Genomic DNA, 21281 nt, shown 5'->3' with positions numbered 1-21281 from the left:
GTGGTCAGTTGATGAAAGCCTACTTGTTTTTTCAGTGCTGGATTAGGGAAAAGAAATTACATAAGGGGATAGATATCAAATATATATTTAAAATTCTGCAGCTCTGGGTGATCAGCCACATATCAGGGGGAAATGAGCAACGTTGCTTCCAGTCTGGGGAAGCCAGGCGTCTCAGATGCAGGACTCATAGAGCGCTCCGGCCGCCCCCCAACCCTCCCACCCCAGCCCGGGACCGGGGAGCCCGGGCCTTAGCCCCGCCTTCTCGCTGGCCGGGGGCTGGCTCCCCGCGGGCCGGGCTCCCCGCTCCTCCGGCTCCAGGATCCTAGCCTCGAGCGCGGCCAGCGCGCGCGTGCGGGTCTGTGTTGTCTGTGCGCGCGTGTGTCCGTGGGTGGGAGATGAATTGGAATCATACGACTGGGTGTTTCCTTCCGAGTGGTTTTAATCAGCCATCCATTAGGGGATCATGGAAACTTTTTTTTTCCTGACTAAAAGGATGAAAACTGAGTAAGTACAGAGAACTTTGAACTTGAAACGGAATGAAACAAATACAAGCCAAACCCTGCGGATGATAACCATGCCCCTTCAGACCGTGTATTTCCTTTTTCTGTCAAAAGCCTTGAAGGCTTAGAGGAAAGTGGCAATTTAAAACGGAATGAAGGGAAAGAAACAGTTAAGAACCACGAAAGACTGAAAACGGGACTGCTTTAAAACCGGAGGAAAAGTGAGGAACTGTTAAGGCGAGTTGGCCTGCTTCCAGCTGTGCAACAGGCACTTTGGTTTAAACCTATTGCGTTCTCCGGGGCTGTTTTTAGCCTCCAGATTTACTTTAGTTAGTGTTGCTTCTCTTTTCCTGTGAAGCTTTTACTGTGAGTTTAAGGATGTTGTGAAAAATAAGACATTACCAGAAGCAACAGTTTGGCAGCCTAGGATACGCTCAGGTTCTTAGTTACAACTATTATTATTTTGATGTCTCTTTTTTTTTTTTTCCAAAGCCAGGCCGGCCACTTTTTACTGTCCTCCATGGAAGGGCTCTTACTAACCGCCTCAGGCTTTTGGGATCTATGATTCTTTGGCAGGACGCTTCGGAAAGTTTTTTAAGTGGAGATGGCGCTATCTTGATGTGATTTAAAGTTGTGGAAAAAGAAGACAGTTTGGTTTTTTTTCATGCTGACAAAAAATAGCTGCTATGACTTTTCCGGCAACGCGGACAGGGGCCAAGTGAAGCGAAACTGGTCATGTTCCTCTGTCGTCGGCGATTTTGCTCCCGGCCCTTCTTGGTGGGCTTGGTGGTGGCAATCTGTCTCTTTTACCAGACTCTGACACTCTGGGGGACAAAGAAGCTTGCAACTGCTGGCCCCGGGGCTGCCCCAAACACACCCACCAAAACCCAAGCAAGCAGATGCACCAAAGGATTCTTCCTGGACAAGCAGTGCTTCCTTCTCTCTGACAACGCACAGGAGATTGGAAAGGTAAGGCTGGACATAAGCTTAGCCCTGACATTTTCAGCAAAGATAGCAGTCTGCTTCTCTCTGTTCCTTCTGTAAGACTAAAATTAACTTCCATGAGGTCTGAAAAGGATCCAGAGTATACACAGCCCAGAGAGTGACCTTATGACAGCGAAACACATGCTAGCTTCAGCTTCTTTTTTTACTTCCGGAGAGTCCTGGTCATTATTTTCTTTCTCAGAATTTCACTTTGTTTCAGCTAAATGAAATAGACCATTTGGAGAGGATGGGGGTGATGTGAATTCTTTCTTAAAATTGGGGTTCTAAGAGATTTGAAGATTTACAGTTTGGGAACATAAAGATTGATAAAACTTGGCAAACATTGACTGTCTCTTTTCTCAAGGTAGTCTGTATGAATGGCCGGACCATCCTAGACTCCAAGTTACTCCAAAATTACATTTTCTAATTGGTTATGTCTATTTTATTGCTGAGCACATTTCTATAGCAATATATTTATTTCTGAAGCATTTAAAAATAGCGGAATAGGTTTCTTCAAAAGAATTGACACAGTGCATTTTATTGCTTATAAAATTAGGAAAATGCAGATTATTTTTTATTTATGCTATCCTAATTAACTTTACTAATCTTACTTGTTAAGTGTTGAATAAAATACAAGGCACAAGGAAATACACAGAGTTTTTCTTTTACTATACCACTCTGTTTGTGCCTGTTAGTAAAATGAAAACAAACCAGCCTAAAACAGAAAAACAGGCACAAATATTCATGATAACAAAATCACTGATTTCTATGCTACAGCAGGTAGTGCAGTAAGATAATTTATGTAAGCGATAGCTTACATTTGTAGAACTAGGTAGATTCTATGATCATGGTTATTGTTTGGAGCAGAATTTCTTGTTAAATATCAACTTACTGCTACCATCATTGCTAACACCATACCATCTTGATTTTAAAACTTTCACACTAAAAAGAATTTTGAAAATTAAAAAGAGAAAATGTTGTTGACAAAAAATAAAAAAAAAACCTTTCACATATTTCATTTCAGATGTATAACTCTTTAAGTTTGGTAATGTGGGTATGATGACACTCAAGGCAGTTTAGGCAAGTATCATGACATGGTACATTCACCTAGTCCCTATTGCAGTGCTGATTCTCTAAATAAAAGTAAATTCAAAGCTCTAATAACAGTTTGTGAAACCACAGCTGAAAGAACTAAATGAAATGCAAGATAATATCAGATTTGAACAAAGACAATTTGAAAACGTTTGAGTGACTTTATCAGTAGCGTCAAGAAATATCTTGACCAAGAAATATGACCAAAAAAGCAAATAATGAAACTAGGAACACATCTAGATGAAACTTCAATGGCAAGTGTGAATCAAATATTAAATTCTCTAAAGTAATTGAGGAATTTCTGTTTTTTATTAATTTATATAATCATTAACATAACCCTTATTTGTGTTTTTAACACCTCAAATTCATGATGGGTATAAACTTTGCCTTTGAAAGTCACTTTTTGTTTGTTTCCAATGAGTGTAATTTCTTTAAAAATATTTGAGATGGTTTTGCTCTTTAAGTACTTAAATTTTTTGCCAAGAATTTGGATAAAAAGTTTTTTACTCATTAATTTACAGCCTTTCTTACTCACTACTTGACTTTACAATGGACTCCTGCTGTTGCCTGTAACTTAGGCATATGTTAACTGTTATTTGTAGGCTGTCACAGAAAATTCCATTTTAGCTTTGGACCTTCTGCCACTTATAAACCATCTGAAACTTATTGGCTGCTGGTGTAAAACATTCACTCTAGAATGTTCTTCACTAAAAATGCCTAACACATGATGCTTTTTTTTCCACACTCTTAAATATTTTAACTATAAGCAAGATTCTGAAATCACAGTTGCAGTTCAGAAGCTCAATAGATATGAAAACTGAATTTCCAAACATTCACTGTGTACCTCTATTTTCAGCTTTACTTGGGCCAACCATTGGTTTAGAGCCAGAAAGTGTCATGTGGAGGTTGGTTAAATATAAATGAGTTCTCCTTGCAATATATGTTCGAGAAAAGAATCACAAATCCCTTTCTGAAGAGTAACTATTCTATCAGATAGCTAAAATGAAGAAAGAAATGTCTTTGGAGTCTGTACATAGAGCCTTCTCTAAAACAGCTACTTAAAAAGCTCATTAAAAAGATAACTGATGAAACGCTACCTAGATTTTCCCACAAGACCTAAAATATAGCTCTTTAGGCATTATTTAGAAGAAGCATTTTTTCTAGCTATAAATTTTGGGGTTTGTTGTTTTATTGTCAAACCAAAATATTCATGTTACTAGGGCTTTCCCTTACTTGACTCCATCCATCTTTAGGTGATTATTAAAGTTACCTAAAACATCTGGCTTTGACCTAAGGTTCACAGATTCCAGAAAGTATTTGGAGGCATAAGATGTCTGCCAAACCCAAGCATTTTATGCAAAGAATTATATGTACATGTATGTGTGGTTGTCTATGTGGGAGAAACAATGATCCTCTTCAGATATTCAGACCTAAAGAAATACTAGGAAATAAGAAATGCTTAAGAAGCAGTACATTTAAACTTTAAACTGCATTTAAACTGCCCCTTCCAAAAGTGTAAGTTGGGTCTGAGTTTATAAATCTGAAAAAGGAAAAAAAAAAAAAATCTGAAAGAATCCACTTGAGAACATTTGTAAAAAGTGTTTCAATGAACGCTGTAGTGTCTGCAGGCATAAACAGTCTAAAACCAAAGTATACTCACAGAGTACTTCTTGAATCATAGTTTTCATACTTTCATGAATAAGCAATAAGTATTTCCCAGTCGATTTGGTTGCAGTTGTTTCTCAGAGAGAAACTTTTGTGCTTTATCTGCCAAGTAATAGAAGGTTCTGTAGTAGCAAATATTTAAAGGTGAGTGACTGTGCTCTTTACACCTTTCTAACTGGGATCTGGTTCAATGTCTAAAACTGTTTTTGGTACAGATTGAGATCATGATATATAGAATATGCCAACTTTCCATAGTGAGGAAATGCTCTTCTGGCCAAATTTTAATTCTTTTTTCCGTTTGAGCTTCCAAAGAGCCTTGCTAAGCAGATGTACTTGTGGCATTTCTTCTGGGTTTTCTCTCAACATTCATTGCTTGTGCTGTTTCTTAAAATTTTTTCAATGTAATGCATAAACTGAAGACAGTTTCAGTTATCTTCACTGAAATAGGCCCCTCAATGGATTTCTTTATTTTCCTGGAATCTAATACTTCAATATCTCATAACATAGGGAGCACATTAAGTTATAAACAGACACAATCGAAGAAAATCTCCTTGGTATCTGCTCCTTTAATGGAAACTTAGCTCTTTGGGGAATACATTTGTACTCACCATAGCCATGTGTTTCTGATTATCTCTTGTTGATTCTACACAAGGAGACTGACTTATTTCTCTGTTGCTTGACTCTTCGTTCTCCATTTCTTCTTTACTCTTTCTGTAGCGACTGTTCCCTACAACGACTGTCCTAGTGTCCAACCATAAACCAATGTAAATGAATGTTTTCACTGTAAATACTTTTTTTAATCTGCTTGTGTTCCTCATAATACATAATATATTTAACATCTGAAAATTTCTAAAAACCTCTTGTATAACCCAGAAACAGAGCCCATGGCAAACACTTAGAAACTAACAGTTTATCAGTTGGTACAATCCCAGGGACATGAGAGAAGGGGAAATAAAGGAAGAAGGAGAGCAAACACAAGTGGGTGAATTCTCGGGAGATTTCCAGAGAGGCCATTTTAAACTATTACATCCCAGAACAGGCACCGGGGGCAAAGGGTAGGAAGGACAAGCAATTTATCTGTCTCTCTAGTTTTCTTTCTTCTGTGTTTTGTTTGTTAGAATTGGTCCCATGCTACTTCTGAGTAGTGTTGCCTTGACTCTCTGGGCGGCCATGGGCTGGGGGGGTGATCAAGGCTTCAGCGAGTGCAGTGCCACCAGGGAAAAATTGGAGTGGTCCCCCTCCCTTTCACAGAGAAGGCGATGGCACCCCACTCCAGTACTCTTGCCTGGAAAATCCCATGGACGGAGAAGCCTGGTAGGCTGCAGTCCATGGGGTCGTGAAGAGTCAGATATGACTGAGCGACTTCACTTTCACTTTTCACTTTCATGCATTGGAGAAGGAAATGGCAACCCACTCCAGTGTTCTTGCCTGCAGAATCCCAGGGACAGGGGAGCCTGGTGGGCTGCCGTCTCTGGGGTCGCACAGAGTTGGACACGACTGAGTGACTTAGCAGCAGTAGCAGCCTCCCTTTCAATCTGTACTGTGCACAGGAGTTTCCAGGTCTGTGATGGCCACAGTGGTGAAGTGTCCCACAGCTTTATAGTCACAACAATGGCACGTGAAATGGCCACTGGAAGGGTACGTGAGGCAGGGTGATCTAGTGTCTGCTCCAATATTTGTGCTAATTTTGCTTTTTGAAATTACACAGAATATCTAAATATGTACCCACTCTTGGGAAATGACATCACTTTCTTTAAATGAGATGATTGTAACTATTTCACTAAGAACTCTCCTCTCCCACTGGGTGGGGAAGGGGGGGGGAACAAACCTTTCTTTAGCTTTTCTCCTTCTCATCCCTTTCATTCATTCATTCACTTATTCATTCATTTACTTTGTTATTCATTTAGTAAATTTTGTTGGGCAGTTTGTAAGTGCCAGACACTGTGCCAGGTACTGGTGATACAGAATTATTGAGTTGATCAATAAGTTCATTTGGGTCTTCCCATAAGATGTAATGGAAAAACCCAAATGAACTTTTAGCCAACCCAATATAAGGCACTGTGAGACAGACAAGTAAATAAATAGAATGTTAGGAAACCCATAACTTTAAGACAATATTTTGAAAGATGAGAGGGAACTATAAAGGGTAGAGAAAGAAAAGAGAAAACACTGCATGTGCAAAGAAGAAATTAGCCTCTCTGTGTGTGTGTGTGTGTGTGTGTGTGTGTGTGTGTGTGTATGTAATGTGTTAAAGGAAGCAGAGCAAGAAGGCAAATTGATGAAGTAGAGAGTTCAGCAGGGTCTAGATGTCTAGATGTTGGAAATGAGGGTATGATATGGAATCTAGATTCTCTCCTGAAGGTAGCAGGGAACCCCCAAAGAATGAAAAGCAAAATGTGGCATGATTAGATTTATGTGTAGAGAGACTACTTCAGAATGCACACTGCAGAATGGACTGGAGGGGACTGAACTGAAGGCAGGCAGACCAACTGGGACGCTGCCTCAGAGAGGAGAGTCATGCAATAGCAAGCCAAGGCATCCCAAAGGTCGCCAAGAAACCGCCAGATGCTTGGAAGAGGCCAGGAAGGATTCCTCTGCAGCCTTCAAGGGGGCGGGGCGCGGTGCTGCTAACACCTAGGTTTCTGATTTCTAGCCTCCAGAATTGTGAGACAGTACCGGCTGGATGGCATCACGGACTCGATGGACATGAGTATGAGTGAACTCCGGGAGATGGTGATGGACAGGGAGGCCTGGCGTGCTGCGATTCATGGGGTCGCAAAGAATCAGACACGACTGAGCGACTGAACTGAGTGACTGAACTGACCGTTCTTTTGCTTTAAGCCACTCAGTGTATAGTACTTTGAAAAGGCAGTCCTGGGAAACTGATAAAATGGGGGAGGCAGAATGGGTTCAGCCCATGAGCTCTCAAGTTGAATCAATAGCACTCATTACCTTGCTCCCTTGGGAACAGTTCTTGACCTCTTCAGTATTTTGTTTCCTTCCCTGAAAATGTATATATTATCACCCATCTTACAAGGCTAACACGAGGCTTAAATGAGAGAAAACATGTGAAGTGCTTGAGGTATCTGGCAAGTAGGAAGTACTCAGTTAGTGTTAACTATCAGAATAATTATTATTGAATCTTCTTAAGGATTTACCCATCTCTGTAGTTTCTATAGACCCTGACATTTGGCCTTCCCAAAGTAGGTGAGCAAAGTTATTGCTGTAATGAACATGAGGACCTGGGTAAGGAGAGTCTGAGAGGAAAGCCTTGTCGAGTTTCTCTCCCTCTTCTCCAGCCTCTCAGCTATTGCCTTTTCACAGTAGAATGAGCCTTCAGAATCAAGAGGAAACCTAGGGAGGCTGATATGTCACTCAAGAATCAGGCCTGCTTATCTCTAAGCAAGGTCTGCAGTTTGAGCTGAATGTTTTTTTTTTTTTTTTAAAGTTTACAAGGCTAGCATTAACCACATGTTAGAGCTAAGGATGTAGAGAGATGAGTTGGGTGTAGAGTAGGGGGAAGCAGTTAAGATTTTGACCCTGAATAAATATATATTTGTTTACTGTCTGTCTCCCTCCATAGAATATAAGTTCCTTAAGAGCAAGGGCTTTATTTGACTGGTTTATTGCTACATCCTGGGTGCCAAAACAGTATCTGACATGTAATGTGCACTGAATAAATATGTAGTCAATGAATGCATAAATAAATGAATCATGAGTTGGAGGGTCAGAGACAGTCCTCATTAAAGCAGAGGGCAGGAAATGAGAGGAAGTCCTCCTCTTTCTTTTTTCCTTTGCTGAACTCTCAGGTCCTCCACTCCGTCTTTTTTCTGTACCAGTATCTCTTGAAGTCCTTTCTGTACCATTTCTTGCACTTTCGCCTGGTGTAATGATCTTGCCATTTTGCTAATTGAATTTGCTTCATCAGTTATCACCTGTCTCTCTTGCTCTTTTCAGCTCCTTTGTCTCTTTGGGATTCTTCTCCTGTAAATAAACATCCTCGAGTATCTCAGTCGGTCAGTCAGTCAGTTCAGTCACTCAGTCATGTCTGACTCTTCGTGATCCCGTGGCCTGCAGCATGCCAGGCTTTTCTGTCCATTATCAACTCCCAGAGCTTGCTCAAACTCATGTCCATCACGTTGGTGATGCCATATCCAACCATCTCATCCTCTGTTGTCCCCTTGTCCTCCTGCCTTCAATCTTTCCCAGCATCAGGGTCTTTCCAATGAGTTAGTTCTTCGCATCACATCGCCAAAGGATTGGACTTTCAGCTTCAGCATCAGTCCTTCCAATAAATAGTCAGGACTGATTTCCTTTAGAATTGACTGGTTTGATCTCCTTGCAGTCCAAGGGACCCTCAAGAGTCTTCTCCAATGCCACGGTTCAAAAGCATCAAAAGTATCTATCATAAGTTAAAAAAAGAAATGTTAGCAACCTGTATGTTTGCTAATACCCAACCCTCTTCACTTCTCTGTCACCATCATTTCACCTCTTTGTCTCAAGCAATTTCCATTTTTTAACAGATTGATTTTTTCCAAAATTGAGCTTTTTCTTTTACATGTTTTTATATTTTAAATAGATTTGGATGTAAATATTTTAAAATCACGCTGATGGCATCTAAATAGAGAGGCCTATGTATTAGAGGCTCTCAGGAGATGTTATCAGCATACTAACAGGTATGTAATTTTCCTAGAATTGGTTGGGCTAGTGATGAGCATTTAATGTTTGTGGCTTTCTCTGAGATAGTTGATTAGAGCTATGTCAAATTTTTACAATGAAATTTTAAAAATTGTTCATACTGAGAGGATTTTATGCAATTGTGAATTTTGCTTATGTTAGACAAACTTTGGAGAAGGAAATGGCAACCCACTCCAGTGTTCTTGCCTGGAGAATCCCAGGGACGGGGGAGCCTGGTGGGCTGCCGTCTATGGGGTTGCACAGAGTCAGACACAACTGAAGTGACTTAGCAGTAGCAGTAGCAGACAAACTTTATTCAAGTCTTGATGAAGCTTATATTTAAGCATGTTTGTTAAATTTCATTTGAATCAAGGAATTAATCAGTTTATAGGTGTCATTCTCTCTTGTTTTTTCACAATAGCAGCAATAGCCTCTGCCTCTTTCTCCCTGTAAGCAATTCTGTTTCTTGTTCCAATGGAATTGGAAAATCACATAAGCTTAAACCCTCTGAAATGGAAACCTCTGAGATACACTGACATTATAAAAAGTGCTTCATATGATCATATGCTTCATATGCTTTGAGTCTGTGGTCTTTGGGGTGAAAGGAATGCTTTGGTTTTATTTTTCCCTTTGGTTTCCTTTGGATATTTTTTCTAGGGAGCCATTCTCACCAAAAGGATGAGCTCATGTTCTAAAATAGAAATTATGTTCTGTAACAGAAACTATACCAAAGTTGGCAATCTGCAAGGTAAAAGTCCTCTGTCAACTTTTGTACTTTAGAGAGATGGGTTCAACAAGCAAAACAAAACATCCTGGTTATCTGACACAGGGTTAAAAAAGGAACATAATGATATAAGATGTATTGAGATTTTGTTATAGATAAGGATATTAATGAAAAAAATTGTTAAACTTTCCATTAAATTCACTAACAGAGGCTATGGATACTTAAGAGATGAACCAAAGTAATAATTAAAAAAGCACGTAGACTTGAGGGTACAGAATGGGCCCTATCAGTGTGCTCTGAAATAAAACTACATTTGATTTTGCTAATCCTTACTTGAGGACTCTGAATAGGAACCCCCACCAGTCTGTTTATACTGCCACCCAGTCAGAAGAACTCTCTAAGGGGGAGACTCAAGAGACTCAATATTTCTGGGGAGAACAGGCCTGACTATCCTCAGCAAGGCTTCTAACCCCATACTTGTTTAGTATTTGAATAAGCAGTCTATTAGAGCATCAGGATGTTGGAACGAGCATGGGCTTTCCTCCACATTGGTTCAAACTCCAGCTGTGTCATTTACTAGCTATCACACACAGACACATTTTACCTAGATTTTAAACTCTCAATTTTGTCATTGGGAAAATGAGGCTAACTAAATCTTACTGGTGAAAACTGAATACGTGTTTGAAAACAGCAAGCATGGTGGCTAATCAGAGTTGGCATTCATAGAAGCTGTGTTTAAGCTCTGACCTCAAAAATAAGCACTTTAAATTTATTTGTTTCATATATATAGTACATATGTTTGATCCTCACCCTGTGTTCTTTCTCCATGATATCTGCTTGCTGCTAAGTCGCTTCAGTCGTGTCCGACTCTGTGCGACCCCATAGATGGCAGCCCACCAGGCTCCAGGCAAGAATGCTGGAGTGGGTTGCCATGTCCTTATATCTGCTTAGGCAAATGTTTAAAGCAGCATGTTGTATGCTAATTGTCTGTCCCTTTTCTCTTCTGACACTCTCAGCGCAGTCAAATGCAGACACATTCCACTGGTTTTCCAGGGTTCTGCACAATACTGCCTTCTTCTCCCACCCAAGAAAGTGTTTGCTTGCAAACAGTGGGAATGCAGCTCATGTCCCCTGGTTTACAAAGTGTAAATTATTTATACATTTTGACATTTTAATTCTTTTTATAACCAGTTTCCTAGAACATACTTTACACCTGATCTTGACAAAAAGAAACTGTTATCTGCTGTCCAAGTGTATTATGACTATGACTAAGACAAGGATCTGGGGAAGAGCAGCACTTCAGGCTGGGAGAGTCAGGCAGGGGAAAAAGCCTGATGACAATCTAGGGGAAGAAAGGAGAATTTATTTGAATGGTAATGTTGCTCCAGGATCCTGGTGTTTCTTGTTTGTTTTGACATAAGAAAAAGTAGATGGTTTGGGCTGGTAGTGCAGATTTCTGGAAACCTCCTGAACAACTGTTAAAGGTCTGTGTATCTGAGGCAAATCATGCTTCCCCCCCACCACCACCTCCCCCCACCGTCTCCAGGTGAAAGAGGATACACAGAGATGGGAACCCAGTGTGAGCGTCGCTAACTTATGACTCTGCGACCCCATGGACTGTAGCCTGCCAGGTGCCTCTGTCCATGGGATTTCCCAGGCAAGAATACTCAAGTGGGTTGCCATTTCTTCCTATAGGGAATCTTCCTGACCCAGGGTTTGAAGCAGGGTCTCCTGCATTGGCGAGCAGATTCTTTACCACTGAGCCACCAGGGAAGCCCAGGGACCCAGTACCTATGCTGAAAAGTTAAGTGACCTTGGATAACTGACTTTTGGGGGTTTCATTTTCCTGAACTGTGGCTTCCAGATGGAAATGCCTGTTACACAGATGTTACCTGATCAAATTAGGCAGAATGCTTTGGAAAACATTGAGATTATCAAAGGCAGGGGAATAAACATCATATTTGTTAAACGATAAACTGAAGCATGGGGCTTCTGCAGTGGCTCAGCGGTAAAGAATCTGCCTGCAGTGCAGGAGATGGAGACTCTGGTTCGATCCCTGGGTCAGGAAGATCCCCTGGGGGCAGGCATGGCAACCCACTTCAGTATTCTTGCCTGGAGAATCCCATGGACAGAGGAGCCTAGCAGGCTACATAGCCCACGGTGTCACAAAGAGTCAGACACGACTGAAGTGATTAGCAGGCATGCATGCACACTGAAGTGTAGTGAAAATTTTAGAGTCTGAGCAAAACTTAATTCCAACTGGGCAGTGCCAAACTGGAAGTGGTTAGGAGCGCTTGGAGGGAAAAGGTGCAGGAGAAACTACTACGGAGAGAGAGAAACTACTACAGAGAGTGAGAAACTACTACGGAGAAAATGTAGAAGCAGAGCAAGGACGTTGTTGATTGGCTGTAGCTTAAAACCTTCTTTGCTGCTTGTGACTGGTCGTCCTTAAGTGTCAGTTTCAAAACCTCCACTTTGATCTGCTCATATAGACCGCCAAGGCATTAGAGTCACCTCCGTCTCATGGTCTCATTGTTCAATTAATTTCAGTTCAGTCGCTCAGTCGTGTCCGACTCTTTGCGACCCCATGAATCGCAGAACGCCAGGCCTCCCTGTCCATCACCAACTCCCGGAGTTCATTCAGATTCACGTCCATCGAGTCAGTGATGCCATCCAGCCATCTCATTCTTTGTCGTCCAATTAATTTAACACATCCCAAAGTATAACGTCATGGAAATATTTTCATTGCATTTGGTGCGTCTTGAGGGAAAAGAATGCACGTGTATGCAACATAACCGTGAATACCAGGAATAGTCCTTTTTTCATTAGAAAGTTATAAGTATTGTGTGCTCTACAAATGTCAGGTTATACAGTTATGTTTCAGAGTGCCACTAGAAGTCTAGAATTGCTCTGTCATAATTGGCGGCTAAGACAATAAAGAATCTGCCTGCAGTGCAGGAGACCTGGGTTGGATACATGGATTGGAAGATCCCCTGGAGGAAGTGATGGCAACCCACTCCAGTATTCTTGCCTGGAGAATCCCCATGGACAGAGGAGCCTGGTGGGCTACAGTCCATGGGGTCGCAAAGAGTTGGATTGAGCAACTAAGCACAATTGAGTTTCACTGTTTCTTAAACAAGCAATAGGAAGTATACTGGTATTCCAATAGTCTCAGCCCTAAGTCTGGTTCTTCCCTGGTGGAAAATCTAGCATGAATTTAGCCAAACTGCACAGATGCGTCAGGCAAAATGGAACAGGAAATTAACTTTTCTGTAGCACTGCAGGACTTGCCTGACCTTTACAAAGTATCAGCCAGAAAGTTGACTTTCATATTAAGCAGTAAACCTTCCCTGCTGGCCACACCCAGAGGGCAGAGGAGATTTCAAACGGGCTTTTCCCCTCACTCTTCCCTTTATTATTAATTTTTTTTTCTGAGTAAATAATGACAATTAATAACATATCTGATACTTCCTACACATACGCTAAACCTCTTTCTCGTGTATTTTAATGCTGCATAAGCTATTTTAAGAGCAGATAGAGCAGATAGATTTGAAACAGTTAATTTTCTTTTTCAAGGAAGCGTAGATACAGAGGCTTTGGAGGTCAGCTGATTTCTTTTAAAGAAACAGTGGTTAACATAATACTATGTCTGCTTTAAACACACTTATTTGCTGTAGAGCAAAAACAACGTATTTGTCTATATATCCTGTTGGATATATATATATCCTGTCGGAAATATAAACCTCAAGAAGCTAGAATTGTCTCCTGTGTTTACTATAAAACAACACTTTAAAAGGAAGCCCTTTTCTGTGACATAAATGGGAGGATGTCTTATCATCCAGTGATGTGCACATGATCTTAAGCACAATTCTTAGCAAAACCCCGAACAAAGGAACCAAGTGCTTATAATAAAGCAGCCATTCCCCATGAAGTCCAGCATTTACACAAAACCTTCTAATAAATTACTGGCAGTTGGATCAGGGCAGGGATTGGGATTTCTTTGGAAGGAATGATGCTAAAGCTGAAACTCAGTACTTTGGCCACTTCATGCGAAGAGTTGACTCATTAGAAAAGACTGATGCTGGGAGGGATTGGGGGCAGGAGGAGAAGGGGACGACAGAGGATGAGATGGCTGGATGGCATCACTGACTCGATGGACTTGAGTCTGAGTGAACTCTGGGAGTTGGTGATGGACAGGGAGGCCTGGCGTATGAGCGACTGAACTGAACTGAACTGAACTGAAATGGCACATAACATGTGGAATGAATGGACGAATGGGAACTTGTACAATTGATACTATGTCCAGTATAGGACTTCCTGTGGTGACCAGCAGTGCTTAAATTCTTCTTTTGTACTTTGAATTGGATTCTTAAACACTGATCTCCCCTGGGTTCATCCAGGTTCTTCTCCACTTATAAGATGTCCTTCCCTCTTGCTTTCCTGAGAAAACCAAAGCAATCTGTCCTGTTTAAAGAGATGCTTTCTTCTTCAGGCCTGACCTAGGAGACCATCTGCTGGACCCTTTAAGAATAAACTGGACTTCTAGCAAGGGAGGTTACTTTTTTAGCTAGTCACAGGGGGCAGGGGCGGGGGGAAGGCCAAATGCTCTTCTATAGCACAAATTCATCTCATGGGAAGGATTATAGAGTTTAGGGTGTTGAAAATTTGATAGCGATATTAGATGATGTCTTATTCCTTCCTCTGGAGATAGTGCTTATGTTGTGGTATTACTGGACATTGTCATTTCCTGCCAGTTTTTGATTTTTAAAGCAAAGAAGTTGGCCATGAACTACTTAAACATTCTAAAATGAGTGTGTAATTTGGAGAGTCCTAAGATTTTGAGAGGAATATGTGAAGCTGTGTTTCAAGGCAGTGGTGTGATAGTTCAGGATTTGGCAGTGTGGGGAGGAACAAGGCAGACTGGAAGGAAGCTTCTAGAAGGGAAGCATGGGGAGGAGGGTTCTCAAGGCTCAGTCAAGCTGGGAAAGGTGCTGCTCAGGATAGTTCCTGAGGTTGTATACTGGTACTGGCCAGTGAGCTGAAGGGACAAGATGGAGTGAATTGCCACAATGGTGCTCAGAGTGAGCACAAAAATGGAATGTATGCCAAAGCATAAATGTGTACTTAAGGAGACTTGGCTTCCTCTGTGGCTCAGATAGTAAAGAATCTGCCTGCAGTGCCGGAGACCCAAGTTCGATCTCTGGGTCGGGAAGATCTCTTGGAGAAGGAAATGGCTCTCCACTCCAGTATTTTTGCCTGGAAAATTCTGTGGACAGAGGAGCCTGGTGGGCTACAGTCCACAGGGTCACAAAGAGTTGGACATGACTGAGCGACCAACACTTTCACTTTAAGGAGACTTGGTCTCCACATTTGGTATAAGGTGGAATATTGCTTTATGCAGACTTTTGTGTTTGGATATTTAACACCTGTTCCCCCATTCCTTTTAATACTTTGGCCCCTGCGTGGGTAGGGTGAGGCAAGTTCCTCTGGGTTTGTGAGATGTGTGCCTGTATACTGTAGCCGTTCATTCCCCCAAGAACTGGAGCCCGCCTTTCCTGCCCTGGAGCTGCAGGGTCACCTACATGGAATGCATTGGCTTTCCATCCTTAAGTATCTGTGCCATTCATGGGGACCCTGGATTTCTGGGGAGAATCCAAATAAACTGTTGGTACTCGAATGTGAGTGCTGAGGAGAAAAGAAAGGAGTCAGGGATGCTGTCTGCATGGATTAACAACAGTAAACTCTTGAAGTGGCCTGAAGACCCTCTCCTAGGGGCCTGAATGTGGCAACTGGATGGGCACTGGATGGACGTCTTAATCCCCATTTAAGTGCCTAAATTCTATGCTTGCATCCAACAGGTGCTTTATTTAGGCTGGATTCTCAGTCCAGGGGAGGGTGTGTGTGCTATGGTGTTGGAAGTGATTCTTAGCTGGCCACCACAAGTGTTTTCATGATGGCCTCGTGCAGAGGCCCGGACTCTGTGTGTGTGCAGTGGTGCAGTGCAGACTGGACTGACCGCCGGGTTGAGAGGAGGATCAGTGTCGTTAACTGGGCAGGGCGGGCAGTGGGAGAATGCGCAGCAGGCTGATAGTCGGGAGGCTACAGAGAGCAGAGTTGAAATGGAGAATGCAAGTGAGCGGTTCAGGAAGTTAATAGGTGAGTCCTAGGGAAGGTTCTAAGACCAAGCTATGGTTACATTTTCTAAGCCCCAAAGAGGAAATGTAATGTGATAAGGGGCTTTTTATATCCTGGTTGTGAATTTATTTATGGAACACTGTAATAAGGTATAAAATTCAATCATATTTAGTTGTGCAATGGAAATACTGTCTTTTATCCAATACCCAAATTTAAAAAGTGTGTCCACCATATATACAGTATCAGTGTCCATGTGTTATTTTCATAATATGTTTGCTCTGACACTGGTTTTTGTCAGAGAAGAATAGTAGAAATGCTGATCCATTGATTATTTTAAAATACTTTAATGTCCCTAATATATAAACACAACCCTTTCATATTCTGTACTTGTGATAGAACCCATATGAAATTATACGATTTAAACTTCTAAGGTTTTAATTTTGTTAAATTAATTAAACAGGCCATTAGATTGAGGTGGCTCTGAGGTTATGTGGCCTCTGTAGGCAAACCAAAATCTAAGCTTCTGAATGGCTCAGGATGCCAAAGACAACCAGCCACAAACAGCCAACTAGGCTTTAGGCTGGCTCAGTGATAAAAGAATCTGCCTGCCTTGCAGGAGAGGCAGGAGACACAGATTCGATCTGTGGGTTGGGAAGATCCCCTGGAGGAGGAAATGGCAGCCCACTCCAGTATTCTTGCCTGGGAAATCCTGTGGACAGAGGAGCCTGGCAGGCTACAGTCTATAGGGTTGCAAAAGAATCATATACAACTTATTAACTAAATAACAGTTAGGCTACAGCCCATGAGTAATTTCCTTTCTCTTCTTCCACACTTTCTCTGTATAAGTCTTCCCTCAGCTCCAGGTAGTTGAGTGCTCCTAATCACTTCAGCTTCGGTGCTGTCCAGTTGGGATTTTGCCCAAATAAACTCTTAAAATTTTAAATATGCCTCAGTTTATTTTTTAACAATGTAAACTATTTTCATTTTTCAAGATCACTTTTATGTGATCACTTTTTTTTTTGGCTGCACTCGTTGGCATGCAGGATTTTAATTCCCAAGCCAGGGATTGAACTCTCACCTCCTGCAGTATAAGCAGGAGTAAGCGTAAGCAGTGTAAGTCTTATCTGCTGGACCTCCAGGGAAGTCCCAGTGTGATCACTTTTGAAGATACATTTAAATACAGTTTATATTTATGAGGGGATATATATATCCTAAAGCTTTTGTTTCACTGAGTCTCCTTTGATCCTTACAACAGTGAAGAAAGTAGGGTGGAAGGTTTATTTGCAGATGAGGAAAGGAAGTACAACTAGTGGAGCTTAAGTGGCATCAGGAGATAATGAATGGGGTTGCTAGGGGTGGGGACCAGAGGAGTAGAGCAGAGACAGCATTCAGAAGTCCTGGAGGGAGTTGCTGGCAAAGCCTCTAACTTAGACTCAGAGTCTCTGGCATCTATCCATGAAACTCTTTGGTGGATTGTATGATGCTTAGGTATTGATATTGTTGTAATGACCCCAGTGTGATTTCCTTTCTGTTACATTGCCTTTGTATGGACTTCCTATTTTAAGACTGAACTGCTGAATTAACTCCTTGTTTTGGCATGAGGGGACAGAGACTTGCTATTATTTTAACATTTTTCGAAAGAACAAGGTCTCTCCTTGTCCTCTGCTTGGTATTTCATAATTGGGAATTGTCAATTTTGTATTTTCTTCATTATGGATGTCCTTTAACTATTGCTGACACTGTGATAAGATCCAGGGGGTGGGGGAGCTGTTACTCTAAGACACGAGCAGGGCTTGAGGATGGAAAGCAAATGACGTCTTCCTCCTCTGAAGCTCTGTGTCATAAAGTATTGAATTAATAGAAGACTGAAAATGGGAAAGGATTGTAGATAAAGAGGAAAGCAGAGGAATGAGAAGAGGCAAAACAGGGACACAGAGTGGTTTTTAATTTGATCCAAAATAGACAGTGAAATCAGTTTTGCCCACAGAAAAAGCAATCTACATTTGCTTCTGTTCTCATTGAAAGCTGTCTCATTCTTTAAGATATCTTGAAGGAAGCTATCATGACCACCATCTCCCAGCTAGTCCTGTGTTTTTGTAATCTCAGCTGGGTTTTGTTATGTCTGGAAAGTTACAGCAAATAGTAAACCGATGGCCCACAGCTGTGCATCGTGGGTGGCTTCTCAAGGGAAAGAGTCTTGAATTCCTTGGAGGAACAGCCTCCAAGTAACAGGGAAGAACAGTCAGACCCTGTTCTTCCCTGTTACATCTGGAGGAGGCTGAAGAAGATGCTTAATGTGACTTTCAAAACAGCTAGAAAAGAGGAACACAAATTTAGGAGGAGCAGAGAGGGAATCTAAGTTCCTCCTTGATGGTTGAAATGGATGAGCATTTCAGTGATGCTGAGCTAGGCAGCCTGCAACTATGCTATGGGGTGTGTGAAGTAAGAAATTGCAGCAGCAGACTCCAGATAGGGACTGGAGGAGAAATCCCTGTTCTGTGTTCTTGGTCTGTTTTTAATCTCTTCCTAATCTCCAAGATTCCTGCTCTGTGTGTGGGTTAACCTGGGGAAGGACGGAGCAGCACGCAGTTGAAGCTGTGTATGCCCAGCATGACTGTGTGTTGGCTGGAGTTTGAAGAGCTGAAAAGCAGCCTTTTTTTTTTTTTTTTTTTTCCCCTCTTTTTTCCTATCCTGTAAGTTGCTCTTCTCTGGGTGGTCTTCTCCTTCCTCTGGCTGCGCAGGCTGTATACTGCTCACCCTTCTTAGGCTCAGTGTGGTTGAGTTAGGAAGGAGAAGGGCATTAGACAGAGAAGATGAGACATTCTCAGTGTTTACCATCAGGTTTCCCAGTTGGCTCAGTGGTAAAAGAAGCCATTGGCAATGCAGGAGACAGGGGTTTGATTCCTGGGTCAGGAAGATCCCCTGGAGAAGGAAATGGCAACCCACTCCAGTATTCTTGCCTGGAAAATCCCATGGATAGAGGACTGTGGCAGACCATAGTCCATGCGTTATAGCCATGTGTTCTGGGAAACAAACTCACTCAGAAGGACAATGCAGATAGTGGAGTGCAGTCTGTTACACCGGTGGGCCCAAGGCAGAGTCTCCTCTTATCTAAGGACCCTGACCAGGTTTTCTGAAAACCTTATATACCTTAAGTATACGTGCCCAAACCCACCTCCCCAAATTCCCTGAAACTAGTCTGAACAGAGGAGAAGAGTCAATCAAAGTTAACCCGTGATTCATATGCCTTAAGCCTACGTAGTTAACAGTGGACGATTATCAATAGGCCTGTGGTCATACCCCAATAAGCATAATAGAATTTATGACTCTATTTGGTTACACAGATAATTAGGATATTCTTTTAGGCAACAGAGAGTCTAGGTATGAGCCTTGGGGCTCTTCCATCCAGGGGGCCTGGTTTTCCAGTTGGTATGTCGTTTCCATAGATACTGGGCATATAGCTCAAAGTCCACAGTCTGGCCCAAGATGGGAGTCCTGCTTTCAAGATGAAGCCTGTTCTGTCTGTTTCCTCCTTCATTCCCCCCTGTTGATGCTCTTAACTCATAGCATGAGCATCATTCATAGGGATATATTGCACTCTGACTCTCTGACCTCCAATTTGGGAGAATGACATCAACCTTTGGGTTACCAAGTTCATAATACACTGTAAAATAAAGGGTCCACAAAGCAGAACTATCAAGGCAACTATAACAATCGTAAATATAATTTTCTACCAATCACCCTTCACCCAAGATAGGACCAAAGTCCAAAAAGGAAGATTATCATCAGACATAACTTTTACCTGACCTTTCATGTCATCTAGGGTGGCTGATTTATAGCCAGATAAATCAAGAATATATACACAACATTCAACTTTAATTATAGCACAGGTCCTCTTTGTACTGAAACTATGGTTAGTCTCAAGATGATACCAGTAAGTCCTTGAAGCAGCAGTTGCTTGTAGAGCTTCATCTCTGTTTCTTCTTTAAGATGATCTTGGTTTCACGGGGATCAGTGGGGTCCTTTTGTATCGTCCACTCGGCGTCCTCTGGGTCTGGGTGGTACGCCCTCTTCACCTTCATGTGGAGGATCCAGGGAGTGACACCTGCAACTTTACCTGCAGTAGGGCTGGTTAGAACAACAGTATATGGACCCTTCCCATGTGGGGCTTCCCATGTGGGGCCAAGGAGTCGTGTTTCCAGTCCTTGACCACACCTGATCCCCGGGCACAAACTCGTGAATCTGTTCCCCAAGGGGGAATGGCACCCTTTCTTGTACAAACTTAGTTACCTGATTTATTACCTTACTCAGTTGTTCCATCTGCTGTGAAATCTCATCTCCCCTTACCTGAGGCAAATTTGTTGACACCTGTTTTATTATGGGAGGGGGCCTCCCATACACAATTTTGTACAGAGAAGAGCCGTGGGACTGTGGGGTCATCCTAAGTCTGAGCGGAGCCATTAGAAACAAGTCCACCCAGGAACAGTCAGTCTCTAAGATCCACTTAGAGAGTGTCTCTTTAAGTGTCCGGTTGGTTCCTTCCACCACCCCAGAACTCTGGGGCCTATATGCTGTATGTAATTTCCACTTGATGTTTAAAGTTTTGCTTACTCGTTGTACTAAATCAGCTACAAAACCCGGGCCATTGTCCAATCCAATTCTGGTAGGAAATCCAAATCTGGGAACTATCTCCCTAAGCAGGCACCAGGCTACTTCTGATGCTCTTTCAGTCTGGGTAGGAAAAGCTTCTACCCATCCCGAAAACATACATACCATGACCAGCAGGTAATGGTAGTGTCGGTGAGGTTTCATTTCAGTGAAGTCCACTTCCAGGTATTTAAAGGGCAGCATGCCTTTCACCTGAATCCCTGGAGGTTTCTGTCTGTGCCGAGAGGCAGCATTGACCTGTGAGCAGGCAATGAAGTTCTGAGATTTTGTCCTTTTGACAGCTGGAGGGCCTGGATTAAAGCATATAGTTTGGCCTGTTGAGCGCACCAGTGTGATGGCAGAGAGCTAGCCTCAACGATGGTTTCTTCCATGACTACTGCATATCCCAACAGTTGTTGCCTTTGTTTCACCAGGCTGGTGCCATTGGTGTACAGGAACAAATCTGGGTCCAGGATTGACTGGTCTCAAGTCAGGTCTGCTGGCATATTTCCTTGCAGTCATGTGAGGGCCCACCTTCTCCCACAGGAAGGAGAGTGGCTGTATTCAGGGCCTGACAAGGCTCAGTAGTAACATGGGGGTTCTCACATAACAGTCCCTGGTATTGAGTAATCTGGGATGTTGACAGCCATTCATGGGGGTCCCCTCGGAGGAGAGTGTTGACCTCATGCAAGACTTATGAACAAATCTTGGCCCAAAGTCAGCTTGGCTGCCTCTTAGACCAGTAAGGCAACTGTAGAAACTGCCCATAAGCATCCCAGCCACTCAGTGGCAACATTGTCCAGCTTATTAGAGATAAGTCACTGGTCTGTCCTAGGTCCCATAGTCTGGGACAACAC

General features: G+C 42.3%; 1 protein-coding gene across 6 annotated transcripts in view; it reads left to right on the top strand.

Annotated features, from left to right (window-relative positions):
* Positions 215-21281, top strand: part of CPED1 (cadherin like and PC-esterase domain containing 1) — a 324765-nt gene continuing 303698 nt past the window's right edge. For 4 of the 6 annotated variants that reach the window (XM_005679391.3, XM_018046986.1, XM_018046985.1 and 1 more), the window contains exon 1: positions 215-1469. In XM_005679391.3, the coding sequence (XP_005679448.2) occupies positions 1236-1469 (234 nt within the window). In that variant the 5' untranslated portion in view covers positions 215-1235. The remainder of the gene's footprint in view (positions 1470-21281) is intronic. The other 2 variants (XM_018046984.1, XM_013963412.2) reach the window with 2 other exon arrangements.

Source organism: Capra hircus, chromosome 4 (assembly GCF_001704415.2).
Source record: "Capra hircus breed San Clemente chromosome 4, ASM170441v1, whole genome shotgun sequence".
NCBI classification, from domain to species: Eukaryota; Metazoa; Chordata; class Mammalia; order Artiodactyla; family Bovidae; genus Capra; species Capra hircus.
The sequence above is the reverse complement of the archived record's forward strand: the minus strand, read 5'-3'. Positions and strand labels throughout refer to the sequence as shown.